General features: G+C 36.2%; 1 protein-coding gene across 6 annotated transcripts in view; it reads left to right on the top strand.

Annotated features, from left to right (window-relative positions):
- Positions 1 to 16,979, top strand: part of KCNH8 (potassium voltage-gated channel subfamily H member 8) — a 215,427-nt gene that overhangs the window by 59,774 nt on the left and 138,674 nt on the right. For all 6 annotated transcript variants that reach the window (XM_030009338.1, XM_030009336.1, XM_030009337.1 and 3 more), the window contains exon 2: positions 8,632 to 8,865. In XM_030009338.1, coding sequence (XP_029865198.1) covers positions 8,632 to 8,865 — 234 coding nt within the window. The remainder of the gene's footprint in view (positions 1 to 8,631; positions 8,866 to 16,979) is intronic.

Here is a 16,979-nt window from a genome sequence, read left to right as displayed (position 1 = left end):
GTGGAGCATATAAACTGCAAAGGCTCAAAATGGTTCCTTTTAGCCACAGAGTCCTGTCACCTTAAAATTGAAATATAATTATTATAGAAAGAAATCAATACAGCAGAAGTCACCAGAAGCTGACATTGTCACGGGGGTCATAGAAGGTTGTTAAAGTGACAGTGAACAGCCCAGAAATTATGTGTATGAGCTAGCATACATGAAAAGCAGCTTTGAGCTGCTTTGAGTAACAGCTTCAGGGTAGTATAGCACTTGTATAAAATGATTAATGTTTCTTATTCAGAGAATATAATAGCAACATGTGATATTTGAACAGCCAGTGGTTTTGACATGAGAAAGTCATGGATATTGTTATTTGGGTATCTCGCATACGGAAATGAAAATCGTATGCAAAAGGTGTGTGGTGTTACTACGTGCAGGACCAGATGCATCTGTGATAGTGATGGGTGAAAAGCTGAGGATGCTGCATCACCCTCTGTGGAGTGCAAGTGCTGCACTAGGCAGATGGTGCTGAAGAAGGATGATTACTGTCCCTTTTGCCTTCACATTAAAACCAGACCTGGATCTGGGTCTGTTTTGAGGATAGATATTTTGTTCAGGTGAGGAACAGTGGCATGTGATGCCCCAGTGACGACAGAGGAGAATTAGTACGTTTATGATTCGTGCCTCACTGGAGTCTCTAGCATGCAGAGGGCATAGCCTGTTCTCAGTTTCTTCCATTGGCCACTTCTAGGGCTGAAAGTGTAATTTGTTCTTCTTTCTTTTTGTGAATAGTGGCTGAAAGTTCCCTGTCCTCAGCACATGGACAGTAAATAGCTTCAAGTGGCCTTGCATGGTAGAAGCAAGGGGAAGGACCACAGAGCTTTTCCACTCTCTTTGTGCTCAGATCCTTTTATATTTCTGTGTTGAAAATATTTTCTTTGTGCGCTTACTGATAACTTTCTTTTGTATATAGAATCTGCTGTACCACAGTGGTTTTTTCCATGGTCACTTCCAAAGGGGAAACAAATTTCCACAGAATCTACTCATTTCAAGTGATAAGATGAAACTTTCTCAACAGTAGGTAAATAGTTCTTCAACCCCAAATCGTCACATTGTAAAGAAACCCAATTCCTTTTTTCCAGTTTAGTCGGAATCAGGATATTTTCCAAGCCTCTGAGCTACCACTCCATAATCAACATAGTCTCACAAGAAGAAAGGAGCATTAGTTTTTAGAGGCAGGAACATGATCTTTTAAAGGCATTTCACACTGGGTTCAAAATGTCTAGCTTAAGTTCTTCCCCTCAGGTGTGCAGGAATAACAGCTCGCTAACCTATTTCCTGTATTCTTCCACTAGCTCTGTTAACAGCATCTGTAACATCTGGCTGCTCAGATATATTGCAACATCAGTAACAGTACATACATTGAGGACAAATATCCAAAGGGCTATCCACTGCAGTAGTGTTATAAACAGGTTCATCAGGCGTAATACTTAGTAAAGGCATGCGTAGGACACTAAAACCACAGAATATTATGCAATGACGAAAGCCTGGTATGTCTGTAAACTGAGCACCAATTGTGAGTAGGTGACATAGTGCTTAAACCAGCTGTAAACAAACCAGCCTTCAAGTCCTTATTTCATTCCTATTTCAGACAAGTGATAAAGGAAGGTATGAACAGGATTGCATTGATAAATGTTTGACAAGGATGTGGCTCTTCTCTTTGAAAACGTTTCTATTCAGGGAAACCATTCAGCTGCAAGCCTTTCTCTCAGTTGAACTCTTGAAACCAAGTCATGATCCCAGGCTCTTAAATCATTAGACTATATGATTTGAGCGTATGAGAAAATGTGTTAGTTTGACTTATAGCAATTCCATTCCTACCATTCCAGGTGAATTTTAAATCAACAGAACAGTCTGAAAAAACCAGCAAATTAAATATAGCTGGGTTACACAAATGGCCCTTCTGCCTGGTGGATGAACTTAAAATTTCCATGTATTTTATTGGAGAAATTGTAAAATATGCTTCCTTTGGAGGTGGGAATCTGTGCACTCTGCTCTCCAGTGGGCACCCGCAGAAAACTTCAAACAGCGGCTGAACTCCCTTATTAGGGATAGAGGGTTCAGTTCTGCCAGGTAAACAAGCGCCTTCAGGTTCCCATTGAGAAACTCCTGGATGACACCACACACTGTTACAACGTGCTGGCAACTCACAAGTTGCAATGTCCCTTCACTGCTAATGTGTTTTTTTCCCTGTCTTTTCCATCTGCAAGTGCTGTTTCACTTGCAGCATTTCAATGCATATAAAACTGCACACTAGCATGTAAATATTTGACAACATATTGTAACATATTGACAATATATTGCAATATAGCTTTTTTAGTTGTCAGCAGTGTGTGCTGGCAGTCACTGCACAATCAATAACACAAATAAAGCTGGTCAAATAGAATGTAATAGTTTTTTGCTGAAAAATTAATTTTTTTCAAAATCAACACAGCTTAAGGGTGGGAAAAGAAATATTTCATTGCAACCTCGATTTAACTTCATCTATTGGATTTAAATTATTGTTGCATATAATATATGTGTAATGTGATTTTTTAATTCCAGGTAAATATCAAGAAAAATGTAAAAAGACATATCTTAGACTAGTTAATATTTCCTTCCAAGGAAAGGATGTCGACGTCTGCTTCTGCTAGTGGAGTTTAATCTTGAAGAACTTCAAAGCCTTCTCTGCTAAAAGTTCCTCTCCTTTACTATAGTTCACCCACTACAATTGCACTGATTTTTTATTTGAAAGGTGCTCTGTGATGATAAATGAGCAGTAACAGCATTGCTACTATTTGAACAAAGTCCTTCTCAGTCCTTATACTTTAGAGTTCAGGTAGATGCAAATGAGATTGGGATTAGAAAAGCAATAGGAACACATGCAGAGATTTCTAATGGAGGAGCAAATTATTTTCTTTTTTTTTTCTTTTTTTCCCCCTCTAGGATCCCAGGAGCCCATTTCACCATGAGGGTTATTTTTGGTTTTGTTTTTTATTTTGTTTCCCTCTGATACTGTCTGGCTTTTTGGTCTGCTTTGTTCTAAGAATAGGTACTTTGATTGGTCATGAAGAAAGCTGCAGTCATTATTCTAGTATTGACCTGATGCACTAATGGCAATGAAGGCTGGGTTTGAGATCGTTAAACACTGAGTCTCTTAAATGGCTTATGATCTGTGTTTACCAATAAGACTAGGGGATGATTTAGCATCCAGATGCCCAGGTTTTGCTTAGGTGTCTATATGCTGAACTGCATCAGAGATTAACTCTTTTTGTAGTTATAAATATTGCATACAGAAAAGCATTTTCACTGACAGACTAAATATTATTGTAAATGCAAAGTGAAAGGTTGATTTCTTAGCTGCTGAATTCGGAACTTTTCTACATAATGGGAATTCTTTTTGGCAATGCAGGTTAAGCGGGAGCTATGGCAGCTCACCCTTGAGCTGAGTCCATAGAGCTAGATACTTCAAATATTGTTTTGTACTCTGAATTTGTAGCTATTACCCAATTTTATGAATACATTTCCTTGTAAAGTCAGCCTTTATTCGAAATGTCCTGGCCAATTAAATCAATTATATAGCTTACAGTGATGGGTCCTTTGTTCATCAGTCCATACTTGTAGTTTATTATGCAATAGTTCTACCTTTTACTGTACTACTGTAAATTCACTGAAATATATGGTATTTTTTTAGTGAAGTGTGGGAAGAGGTACCAGCATAATCAACTTACTTTCTTTCTGACTCACCTATGTCTGGATAAATCTTAACCTCACATTCGTGACCCGGTTAACTGTACTGAGATTTTCAAGAGGAACTTTAATATTTGGAATTGTAGGCATTATAAAATCATTTTGGTCTCAATCAGATTCAAAGGACAGTAGTTGGTAAATGAGCTTGAACTCTAATTAAACTCACTTGCATCTAAATATGCTGATATAAAGCTAAGAGTTTTCATATGCTATTTTTATCATTCAATTAGGTAATCTTAACTGATAATGTGGTCATGTTCTCCGTAACAGTAATTTGCGTGAACCTAGAATGAGACTTGTCTTGTCAAGTTGCACGTGTAGGAACTGTAGAATCAAACCTAAACGTAGTAAATTCTTTCATCCAGAAGAATTACGGACTGTTCTCCATTTGATAGAGTAGCTATGTGAGTCACTTGTTTAATTAATGCAGCTTCTTTGATTGCTAGGGATTATTTTTTTTCTTTTGTACATTTTTTTCTTCCTTTTTAATTCATAAATAATTTAATATTTAAAATTAGAATGGTGGTTGGCTGTGCTCAGTTGCACAAGAAGTCAGATAGATGTTCTCTTCACCGATAAAGATGAAGACTTGCAGAAACCATCTGGACTTTGATTGAAAAGAACCGTTACAAGAGCTGGGGAAGCACAATGATGAGATTTATAGCAGACATAGCTACAGTGTTAAAGCAAAACCCCTTTTGTCATTTTTCGTTAAATAAGATGACAGTAAGATTTATCAAGGGAGTGCTGAGTTTAATTGTAACATGGTCTCATTACAAACAGTCAGATAAATTGTGTGCATTAATTATGAAGCAGAGAATTGCATAATAGCCTTTTCCTTTAATTATCTCAATTCTAAAGCTCTGCCATGGGATGTTTAACGAACCTGCCTCTCTGTATCAGATGGCATGTGATATAAATTTTTTCTGTTTCTTAGGTTATAATTTTTGGGTATCAGGTCATTGAAACAGGGCAACAGGGTGTAAGCCTGTGATTGAAGGTGTGGGTAGCATAGGTCTGGTTCAGCTTGTTTAATTGTCTCTGAGTTTATGCTATGTGTCTGGCAGAGGTTTCTGGAAACCATGCAAGTCTTCTGTTGATCAATGTCTTATCCACTCCAATATGTCCTGCTTCCAAAGCAAATATAGGCATGCAAGCTCCTAATATTCTTCCTTCAAACTTTCATGTGAAAAAGTCATTTGATCATCATAGAAAATGAGTATAAAGGAAAAGAAGCATAACTGAAACAAATCTGCTTTTAAATTGTGCTGAATTTTGGAATACCTCTGTCATATTCATCCATGTCTGCTGACTTGCTGCTAAAGGAAAACTTCATGAATGTTGTTGGACTTTCTTGTGTCTAGGCTTCTTGTCCCATCTTTAACAGAAGCACTTTTAAATCGTCCTTTACACCTCACACGCAGGCTTGAACATAAGCCAATTATTTTTACCTGAAGCTAATATACAAGTACACAATTTGAATATTTTTATTTACTTTGCAGACTTAGAGCACTTAATTTCTGAGCTGAAGAGTGCTACTCATGGTTTTGTCAAAATCTGCTCTTTCAGGTCGTACGCAGATTTGCAGCAGTTCTACTCTGTTGTTGCAAATGCCCTGTGCTCCTAAACAGTCCCAAAGACTCAAGGTTACATCTTTCTCAACAGAACATGAATTTAGCTTGGATGTGTTTTCTTGTCTAAAAATAAAAAAATATCCTACCAGTAATCTAGTACTGTGTCCTGATCAACCAACCTGAATAAAATAACTTAATATTCAGGCTGATGAGCTGAAAGAATAACATGGAATTCAACATCTTCTTTATTATTATGGAAGTGTTGCAATCTACACATAAACATATACCAAAATATACAGACCGATAGGTTTGTATCACTTATTGCAACTTTCCTACTGTAAATTCAAAAACAAGCAAAATTGCTGTCTTCCAGTCCATACATTTCTAATAAATTATTCTAAATAAAATAAATTATTCTAAATCCTACTCTGGATTTTAAGATCTAGCAAGCTATCACTGAAGATCATAGAATTAAATGCTGGGGTTTTTATTTGTGTCACACTGAAGCCTGAATGATAAAAATTTCACCCTCAGTTCTTGTTTCTTGAAACATTTTATGGTGCTTTATGTGCACTAGGAATAGCAAGTGATATTAAAGATTCCAAGCTATGAAAATAAACTACAGAAGTCAATAAATTTTTAACCAGAAAATTTTAAGATATGTTTAAAAAATAAGTTTTCTTTGTGTAACAGGTAAATGTTAATTATCACTTAATAAATATTACTGAAGAATTTGATGAAACAGGTGATTATTGGCCAAAATTATGTTGCTTGATCCTTAAATGCTACAAGGAATTTTTTCAATAAATTATTTAAATATGTTCCTTAGTCTACTAGTTTGGGATTACAGGTGCATCTTTCATCATTTGATTTGTACTTCAAGTTCAAGAAAAACAGAAAATATAATTCTGCTTTTCCTAAAGCTGATGGTTTACTGTTCTACTCAAAAAGGTCAACAAAATTAGACTTGCAAGCCTTATCAGACATCTGCTGATGTTAATGGAAAGATTGCTTCTTACTCTAGCTGGCACTGGATTGGCTTTTAGAAGTAAATTGTTTTCTTCTATGAATGTTAAAGTAACCCAAAGTGTTCTGGGTTTATTTTGATGTAAATGACAGCAGAATCTGGCCATCTTAAATTTTTCATAAAAATCATGATATGCTTCATAAGCTCCAGTGTATTCCTGTTCATAATGATATTCAAACACTCCTGCATTCCGAGAGCATCCTCCTTACCCTTTCTGTCTTTTTGGTGTTCCATATTCTGCTTCATGCAATTCACAACAATTAGAATTTAAAAAATAAAGTCTTTGCATCACATAATTATATCTTAAACAATAAGAAACCCAGGAGTAAATTAATTTGATAGTTACAGATGCATTTGGAATGTATGATCTGCAGGTCATACACCGTAACACCATCATTAAACTCCACTGCAAGCATACGATTTTAATTCTTTTGGCAGTGTGGGGATTTAATTTTGTGTTGACAAGGGGAGCAGCATGTCAGTGCATGAATGGTAATGATACTTATTCCCTAGTTAGGCAAATAAAAATGACAGGCTAAGTCAAGCACTGCACTGAACCAGAATGCATTTTTAAATCACATTATTTGGTAAATGAGAAAAATCTGTTTTAATATAACAATCATTTATTGAAAGACTTTAATTAGATTTAAGCAAAAGGTAAGTAACTGAAGCAAAGTTTTAAGAGTAAATTGATCATTTAATAAACCTCAGCATTGTCTTTAAAATACTGAAATCTTAGCAGTATCAGCCATAGCATTTTATCCCTTGGGTAAATAAAGAGTAACGTAGCTGAAGTTGTTGGAATTTCATGGATGTAGAACTCTTGTGACAGTTAAGGCTGAAACAGACCTATTTTTCCTCTATTTTAGCTTATGAATTCTGTCCCTTCCTTCCCCATTCATGAATAATATATCCCTGTATGGGGATTAGGCATATCAACCTGAGTTTTCCATTAAAATAGTTCATTATTTCTCTTTAAATTTATGAATATTTATCAAGGGATTCTGGGTTAGTTAATAGTATTTCCCTTAATACATACACATGAATCCACATGCACATAATTCTGAAAAATGAGAGGTATCTGTCTTGGGACTAGACTGCTCCTAAGCTCCCGCTAGCAAGCTGTAAGGTAAACATTCCTTAATAAGCAATAGGCAAAAAATAGTCTTTCCTCCCTCGATGTGAAATGTAGACAGATTGCTCCCATAAAACTTTTTTTTTTTTTTTTTTTTTTTTCAATTCAAGATGGGGAAACACAGGCAAAAAAACTGTATGAGAACTTCATATATTTTCTGGAAAGGGTGTCCATGCTAATTTAAAAAGGCTGTAAAGTGCTAGAGCTGTTGACATAAGTTGAAGATGAGAGTCTAAGGCACAAAACCTTCAAAGACACTTCAGCAAGGGATGAAAATGAGCTACTAGGCTGCAAGATTTGCCAAAGATCTGGGTTCAAATTAGAACATCACTTTTGTTGATTGATGTCCATGTCAATATACTATTCTTGAATTTATCATACATAATATTTGCATCTTACACACACTGAAAAATTATGAAGTGCATTAAGGTGTAACAGGATGGTGAATTTTTGATATGCTTGTTTCATAGGGGAGAAGTATGGTGGGGCCCTGGAAGACAGCTGGCAGTGGTTTTGGATGAAATCTTTTTCCCTCACAAAAAAAAGGAGAAAACAAAAGACAAAGAATTCCATGTAGCCCCGGAAGGTGCCTCAACTCTAATTTTAAGGATTTCCTTGCAAAATTATATAAAAGAAATTAGTTTGAGTGTTGATAAAGGTCAACTTTATCTTATTGAGAGCATAGAGAGATTAACTTTTTTTAAGATACAACTGTGTCTGTTCTGACTGCCGTGTAGTTGGAGTGGCAGCATAACAGAGCACCTTTGAAATTTCTCCAAAGCTTTCATGTTTGTCATCAGTCTTTGGTCAAGTGGTTGTTTTAATGTGCTAACATTAAATCATCTCAGAGGCAGTTATAAATTATTGCTGGAGGATGCAATGAGGCAAGCTGTATGTAGCCATGAGGAACCATCCTATGAACATGCTTTGTGGACTGTTAGACTTGATTTTATTTGCGACTAATGGTCTAAAACCAGAAGTTGCATTCTTGTTTGCAGGCAGTTGGGACTTTGCTTGTAACTGTATGTCCAGTTGTGCCTTCCTATGAAGCTAAAGGAAGTATTATGTCAAATGATGTAGAATTCAGACTGTAATTTGTGTTTTGCTTTTATGTTCTTCTACAGATAGTAACTTCATCCTTGCAAATGCTCAGGTGGCTAAAGGATTCCCTATTGTTTACTGCTCAGATGGCTTCTGTGAGCTTGCTGGATTTGCACGAACTGAAGTCATGCAGAAGAGCTGCAGCTGTAAATTTTTACTTGGTGCTGAAACAAATGAGCAGATGATTCTTCAAATTGAGAAATCATTGGAGGAAAAGGTAGAATTCAAAGGAGAAATCATGTTCTATAAGAAGAATGGTAAGTTTTTCTTTCCTGTTTTGTTAGTCCCAAAGAATGAAACTTAGCATTAATACATATAAAATGTAGTATGCATTTCTATGTAATGATTTTGTATATCTATAATCAGACTAACAGGAATAGATTTTAATAAAGACAGTTGGGTACACATTGAGACTATGTTTATATTAGTGTTACTGATTTTATGTAAGTATATGACAAGTTACAGAGCTGCATAGAAGAAATTCAGGGTCCTAAACTGTGTTGTGAGATACTGTGTTATCTGCACTCAGTATGACACTGCATTTTCTACTTTTTCTGATATTTAAGTTCTTACCCCTTCTTGCTGAAACTGTAATTTAAAAATTAATACTCACTATAAGGTAGACAGTGGCTGTGTAAAATTTTCAGCCCCATCAACAAAATGCTCAGAACTTTGAATGATCCAAGTGACTTATTCTCCACAGCCACTATATATAAGTACAGTAATAATGATTTTAAAAAAATGGGATAAGTACCCTAAGCAAAATTTAAATTTAAGTATGTATTGTCACATAAAACAAATTCTGGGCATTAAGCAACTCCATAGATTTCAGTAAATTTCAAGTTGCCCTGCCAAAGCTTTCACTCCTATGGTAGGGCATTTATAAGGACAATTCCATAGTCAAGATGACGGAGCCACGGAAGAAAGCACCCCATGACGCACACTTACCAGCTTCTTTCATTTGTATCAGGCTCCTTCAGTGTACCTATTCTGTAAGTGTTTACACTGCCATCATTCATGTGATCTTCAAACAGATGACACTAATGTGAGATACTGACAGGATTACAGCCACCCCAGTGCTACAGGAGCCTTCACATGTGCTTAATGATCCATGGGTGCCTCTTGAGTAATACCTTCCATTTTATTATATGGCTAGAATTTCTGGGCATATATTTAGGCCACAGGTTTGTCCTCGTAGATCCTACTTATGTCTTTACTAATGAAAATATATTATTACTATTATATTAAATACTTTAAAAAGTTGTTTTCTTAATAGCTATATATTGACAAGAGGATAATCAGTGATTTAGAGTATTAGGAGAAGGCAGCTTCACTTTCCCTGACTTATACAAAAAAGAGAAATGTTGCTTAGTTGGCTTGAGTTCATGACTGCTATTTTTCACAGTATGAAATTTTGAAGTTATTTTGAAGATGCTGCTAAATGCTTCCTCCTCTTGTCATTTTGGGGAGGCTTGGGGTGGGTGTTTGTTGTTGTTGGGTTTTAGCATTTAGAAATGACTCCCATAGTTCCTTGAACTCATGTTTCAGGAAGGTTACTCAAAGACAGTAGTTTTAAGTTTGTAAATCATGTCTGAATATAGGGAAAAAATGTTCTTAATCGGGCAGGATAACAGCTGCTTTTCTCCAGCATTGTATAGTGATGAGTGGGCATGGTACAAAGAGATTTCAATGTATGTATATGAAAGAAGTAAAGCTAACATATTCATTTCACTGTCTTGGTCCTGAATGATAAATTGTGATTCCTTTACACAATGAAGGGGTGCTTCAAACCTATAATAGATATGATTAATGCAGGCAAAAGGAGATTGCAGGTCAATTTGCTTATCAGTGAAGTAACTGAACCACAGATAAATAGATAAAGAAATTGTTTAGAATAAAAGAATTCCCACAATCCATCCTACTTGCATCCGTGTGTATAATTTGACTGGAAGTCGTTCCAAGACATTTTCTGAATATGAATAAATTTCCCAGACTGCTTATTATATTTTTCATTTTCATGTATTTCTGTACCACTGGGAAACAGAAATGAATTGATATTAAAATAACATGAGACTGTTCTTGAATAAAAGCAAAATTTATCTTAAAAAATAATCTTGTTTTTTTCAACAGAGCTGCAAAGTGCAGACACAAAATTTGGTAAATCATCTGTTTTAGCTAAATGTTTTGGCTTGGGGTTTTTTTCAGAAGAAAAATTGAACTTTTGAAGCTGTTAGGCTTATTCAACATTGGCAGAAAAAAAAAAAAGAAAAAAAAAGATGTCTTTGTTGCAGAAAAATGTTTTAAAAATATTTTAAGGCACAAGAACTTTGGGAATAATGGCCCCCAAATGACTGTATGGATACGTTCAGGCTTACCCGATATTGAAAATAATTGTCAGTTGGGCTAGTGCCCAGTGTAATGCCAGGAACATAGGTCAGTGGGATACAAGTAACTAGCAATGTCTAGTTGTCATAGGGTTACATTTCAGTGTCCCATTAGGATTTTAGGGTGTCAGAGTAAAACTAGGTATCTGGCTTTAGTCCACTATTCAGAGATACAGTCTTGCTCTGTATGCCTAGCTACGAGACCAAATGAACACTTTCAAGGATAACTTCAGGGATAGAAGTTCAGCTTCAGGGATAATTCTGAGCTCACAGAATAGACTGACATCCCTCAGTATACTTCTTAAAAGCTTGATAATGAGTACAATGTTATGATAAGAAATGACTATGAGGGAAATGAATGTATGAACACAATAACTTATTCTTGGTTTCTTCTTCTGGATTTGATGTAAGATGTCGAAGCTTGAAATTTGTAATTAATCATGGGTTTCTTCCATGTGTGTCTCATCTTTTGGGTTGATTTCTTAATTGCCACATCTTTCGATATTTTGAATTTGATTTAAACTCAGTTTAAAACTGATTTAGTTTTTATCATTAAATTAGATTGTTCATTCTAAAGAAGTAGTGATTCAATCTTGGGACTTAAAGCTTTTACTAGTTTTGATCTGAATTTAGTAAGCTTGAATATGGGGCCTTTCACAGTTACTTAACCATCATTTAAGACTTCACATAGCGCTTCTGCTCAGTAATTGTTAGTTAAAGGAATGACTGTTATCACTAAAGCAACCCCAGCAATGAACATGCAATTTCATGGAAGTTCCAGACTGCTCTGAGCTGACACTGCAGCAAGTAAGAGTGACGTGCAAGGAGCTGGGTAGGTAACTAAGTAAGATCCATCTAAGTAAGATGGATTACCTGTCTGTGGGATGAAATGCAGGATTTCATTGTCTTTGTCATTTGGGTTTGGATCTTAATGAAAGGATGATCTTCAGCAGTTGTACTCTGACCAAACTGGAAAACAATCCACCTGGAATGACTAGAAGTGGATAGGAACTTTTCTCTGTTCCTTTTGGCATTTTAACAAATCCTTAGAATAAGATCAACTGGGTGTACCTTCTCATCCAGGATATTTTCTGCCATGTTAGCACAGAGCAGTGTTAGAACTATGGCAGCAGCAACCGCTGCTTCAGAGAGAGATGTCTTTTGAAAATCCCACTCAAAATACATTTTTCATCATAGTTTCAGTATTTATTTTGGTTCCTCAGTCAGATTCTAACTTTTTTTTTTTTGTCAGAGCTATATTGGGTTTTGAAGACAAACAGAAAAGGAAACTCTTAAAGGACAAGGAATTTTGTGATTGTTTCCTTCTTCAGAAAGTTTTAAAATTATATAGCTTAGGAACTGATTTTTTAAATGACTGGTTTTTTTCTCTTACTATTTCTACACTTTCTTCAAAACATCTGCAACAAATTAAGTTGTCAGTTATGATAATGGCAATACAAAGTAACCTTTTTGAATTCGAGTGAGTTGTGAGAAAAGAAGTCACTCCCTGGATGTCTTTTTTAGAGTAATCTGAAAGCAGATGGACACTATGCTGAGGAATTACATTTAGACAAACCCTTCTTTTTCTCCCTGCCAGACCACTGCAGAAATTTTCAATAGCAAGTACATGTAGTTAAATGAGGTCTTCAAAATCCCCCAAACTGAAGTACAAATAAGCAGCAGTGTGGATTTTTTCCTTTTCTGTTACAGCCTAAGATGACACTACAATAAGCCCTATAATCATTGGCTTAGTCCAGTCTAAGTTCTCCATCTTCAGCTGCTGAGAAAGTCATACATTGGTTTCCTTATTACCCCATCAGACTAATTTCCTATGTCTCAAAAATCAGTTTGTAGTATCTAAAAAGAGGTCTGTTCTTACACGCACCCTCTTAAGACCTGCAGTAATCCTACAACCTTCCTTCACTGAAAGGAAATTGGCCTCTTTCTGTGTGTGTGTAACTTGCGTGAAACACTGTGTAGTCAGCAATGGCCACTTCTGACTTATGGACATTTGAGAGGCTTCGCTATGGTGTCTGTTGTATCTGTGCAGTCCAGCAACAGGGCTGTTTGTGCAGGCTTTTGTGGACAATTAAAAATCCCTGCTGTAAGAGGACTGGAGCAAGTGGGTGTTGCTGGGACCAGCATTACAAGTTGCCTTAGGCCTTGGCTGCAAGCAGAGTTTGCTTCATCTATGATAGACCGCGTGGACTCAAGGGACATTGTAATCTTCTAGGTGTAAACTGATCTAAACACTTCAGCATGTGGCTTGTAGTTCTTGGCCCCTAAAGATTTGGTAACTTGTAAGGTCAGGAAGGCATGATATAGTTATTTTCTTAATTTTTTTAATTTTAAGAGTCAATATGATTAAATCGAGGTATTTTGGCTCTTCTTATCAGTGTAGAATATGTGTTTTAATAACTCCGTAGCCTGATCTGGAAGGTCAGGACCAAGGTATTTTTTCAGATTAGCAGAATATGAATGGAGAAAGGGTGAAAGTCAGAGCCTCTTACTGAGTTACTGGATACCATCAGGAAAATGGCCATTTGAAGTCTAGGTGCGATAGTGTTCTCACAAGAGCAGCAATGACAGCCACAGGCAAATGAAATAAGCCTCAAGCCATGATACATCATCTATAGCCTCTGCCATGGTTGCAGTTGAATAATGTGGCTACAGGATAGCAAAGGCTCCATTACTTTATTTGCAATTAATGCATGACTTGCATTAAGCAAACAAAGAAACCTGTTTTTAGATGATGAGATTAATCTTATTTAAAATTATAGAAGACTTGATTAATTATAAAGAAATTTAAGACATTAATTTCCCTTAAAATGAAAGAAAATTAGGTTTTCTTAAAGCTTTTCTTCTCTACTGAAAGTATTTTCCTTGTTGCAGAAATGGTATCCCTTTTTTCCAACAAGAAGTTTAAAAACCTACTTTTAATGGTTGTCTGAAAATATCCTGTAGCATTTTGAAACATGGGAATTGTATGGTACCTTTTAATATGAACTGACTCCTTGCTTTAACAATCTCCTGAAATCCACCATGTCTTTGAGAAATGTTAAGCCCAGCAGTTAGAGAAGAGGCATTTATTAGAATTTTCTAATTGAAAAAAAAGCAACAAACCTTCCATACAGAGACATTAATTTGCTAGTGATGTCTAGTTACTAATGTAGAGGAAGTCCCTTGACAAGTTGCTTGGCAGGATACTTCATTGCAATGTGACCTTACTGTTGCTCTGACTTAAAAATGTGGTCTAAAAATAAGAAAGCTAAAAAGCTTTTGTGGTTGGTTTGCTCACATTATCTAAATTATAGTACAAAATACAGGACGAGGGGAATAAAAAGAGCAGGCAACACTGAAAAATTAATCTGATGGCAATATTTAATTGCAATTACATGAGCCATAAGCAATAATTTGTATCTTTATAAAAGCATACTCTTTTTTCTTTGTTCTTTTTTGTTTTTTCTTTTTCTTTCTTTTTTTCTTTTCTCTTTTCTTTCTATTTTTTTTTTCTTCCCCCCTTCCATGCAGCTCAGTAAACATTAGGAAGTTTCACTGATCTTGGGGAAATCTTTATCTTGAAAAGCAGTATAGCTGTGGATGTAGGCAGAAGGCATGTCCTTATTTTCCTCTGTTTCACTGAAGAGGCAATTTTTTGGCTCCTTTTCTCTCCAAACACTTCATTTGATTGATCCATGGCCTCTGATGAAAGGTAGTATGTAGCCTTGAAGTGTGTAGATGTTTTAGAGAGAGTCCCAGCTTCTGCAGCAGAAGAGGAAGTCGGGGCAGACTTCTGCTCCTCTGGAGAGCCCTGGCTTAAAGTCTGCAGAGCCTTGAGTGAAGCCATCAGTGAAAGCCTGCAAGGAGATGCAAGGGGATGAACTCCAGTTAGAAGAAAAAAAAACCCCAAACAAACAAACAGTAAAATCCCCTGTGTGCAATGTGATCTAAAACATCTGAGATCTTTTGCTGTAATTTAATGAGACATCAACAAGACTGCTGCTTAGTAACTGGCAGTGCTGATACTTTGTTTTGATGGCACTCGCGGTGACATTGGCTAATAGCTTCTTTCAATAGCAACATGATTTATTAAAGCGTAATTCACTAAGAAAAGACTTGTTCTCCTAGAAGCACATTGATAAGTAAATAAATCTGTATGAGAGTTTCCTGCTGCTTACTGCATTGTTACAAAGTGATGGGTCCTTCACTGCTTACAGATGATTACAGATTAGTGTTTCCACACAGGCACCCTGGGCTTCCAGCTGCACTTATGAATGGCTGTTAGTAATGCTGTATGCAGTTTTTTATTTTTTTAAGATATACTTCATTATGCTACTTTTTACACAACCATTTTTAGGAAGAGATGGACTTATTTATTTTGCAGTGGGATGTTTGTACTACATCAGACTGATGACTCTTCCCTTCAAATTTTCTCACAATTTTATGGCCACATTGAGGCTGCTGATAGGCTACCTTTTATTTTTATGAGTTTTAAATCAAGCTTTAGCTAAAAGCTGACTTGTGTCCCTGTGCTTCACCATGACTTAGGCTGTTCTTTAGTTAAAGAAAGATCAAAATACCATTTCTCCTGATGACTACCTGCCTCCTTTCTGCTGACATTTCCTTATTTTGATCATGATGCCCAAATCCACATACCTGGATCATGGTGCAGACTACTTGCCTCCTCCTGTGCTGACAATTGCAATAAGTTCTTGCATTAGCTCCATAGTTTTTTGGAAGAGCGGCAACAGGCTCATGTCAGCACTGTCTGTTGAACCCTCTCACTGATTTGGCTATGGAATTGCAAAAGCAGTCTGATTTTATAAAGCAGTTAAGTAATTGAAAGGTTAAAACCTACTCCTTTCCAACTGGCAGGGTTACTATAATTCTTTTCAGTGGGCAGGCTCAGAGTCTGTTTACAGCATGTGCTCACATGGATTCAAGTGGTGAACTGGGAAGATTAATCCTCTCTACAGTGTTATGTAATTCCTCAGTGTGTGTTTCAAAACCCTTCTGTACAAAACCCATAAACCTGACAGGATGGAAGTATCAATCCAGATCCACAATTTGACCCCTTCTCAGGTCCCAGCTTTAGCCCCTTCCTTACAGAAAGGTGCCAATGGGCAGCATGTCAAGTGCAGGTTAAAATTCTTGAATCACGGCCTCAACAGAAAAATCCTCAAACTTGCTCAAAACTGCTGATTAATATTAACAGATAAAACTAAAATAATAGACAGGAACTATAGAAGCACTGATATTCTTATTAAGCAAAAAACTTCTCTGACGTAACCTTGTGGAAAAAGCAGTGGAAAATAAATGATCAGTTTCTAAAATGGAGCTTTGCAGTCTAAGTGGACAACTAACCAGCAGAATCCCCTCTTTCTCCATGTAATGCCTGTTGAAATCTATATGAATAAGTGCGAGGCTGCGACCAGCACCTCTCCCAGCGCTGAGAGACCTCTCATTCTGCAGACTCCAGACCTTCTGTTTCTAGGGGTTGCCACTGCCAGAGACACCAGAATCAGGGTCACAAAAATATCTTGCATGAAGATATTTTCATTTATATTGTTATCACTTGTTATTTGAAACAGAAAAAGTGGAAAATTTTCTTTATAAGTGTAGTAGTCTGTTTTGGTATTGCTGTGTTTTTGCTTACAGGAAATTTCACGTCATCTTTGAAGCTTCTTTTTAAAAGAATAAAATAATGAGCTTAAAAGCACAATAACATCATTTGAAAACATAGGTGTGTTTAGATGGATGTAGGCTACAACTCCTCCTGATGTCAAAACATCAGACACAATTTTAAAAAGGTTAGGTAGCTTATAGGGAGAAACTGAGAGAAATGAAAAAAACGTGTGTATAAGTACATGCTTTTTGATATGTATATGTGTATATATGTAAATATATATGCACATATACATACATACCTGTATATGAAAGCTCATCCTTGCTTAAGAAAATTTCTTGCTTTTTTTTTCAAGGGACAA

The sequence above is a fragment of the Aquila chrysaetos genome, chromosome 3 (assembly GCF_900496995.4).
Source record: "Aquila chrysaetos chrysaetos chromosome 3, bAquChr1.4, whole genome shotgun sequence".
NCBI lineage: Eukaryota > Metazoa > Chordata > Aves > Accipitriformes > Accipitridae > Aquila > Aquila chrysaetos.
The sequence above is the reverse complement of the archived record's forward strand: the minus strand, read 5'-3'. Positions and strand labels throughout refer to the sequence as shown.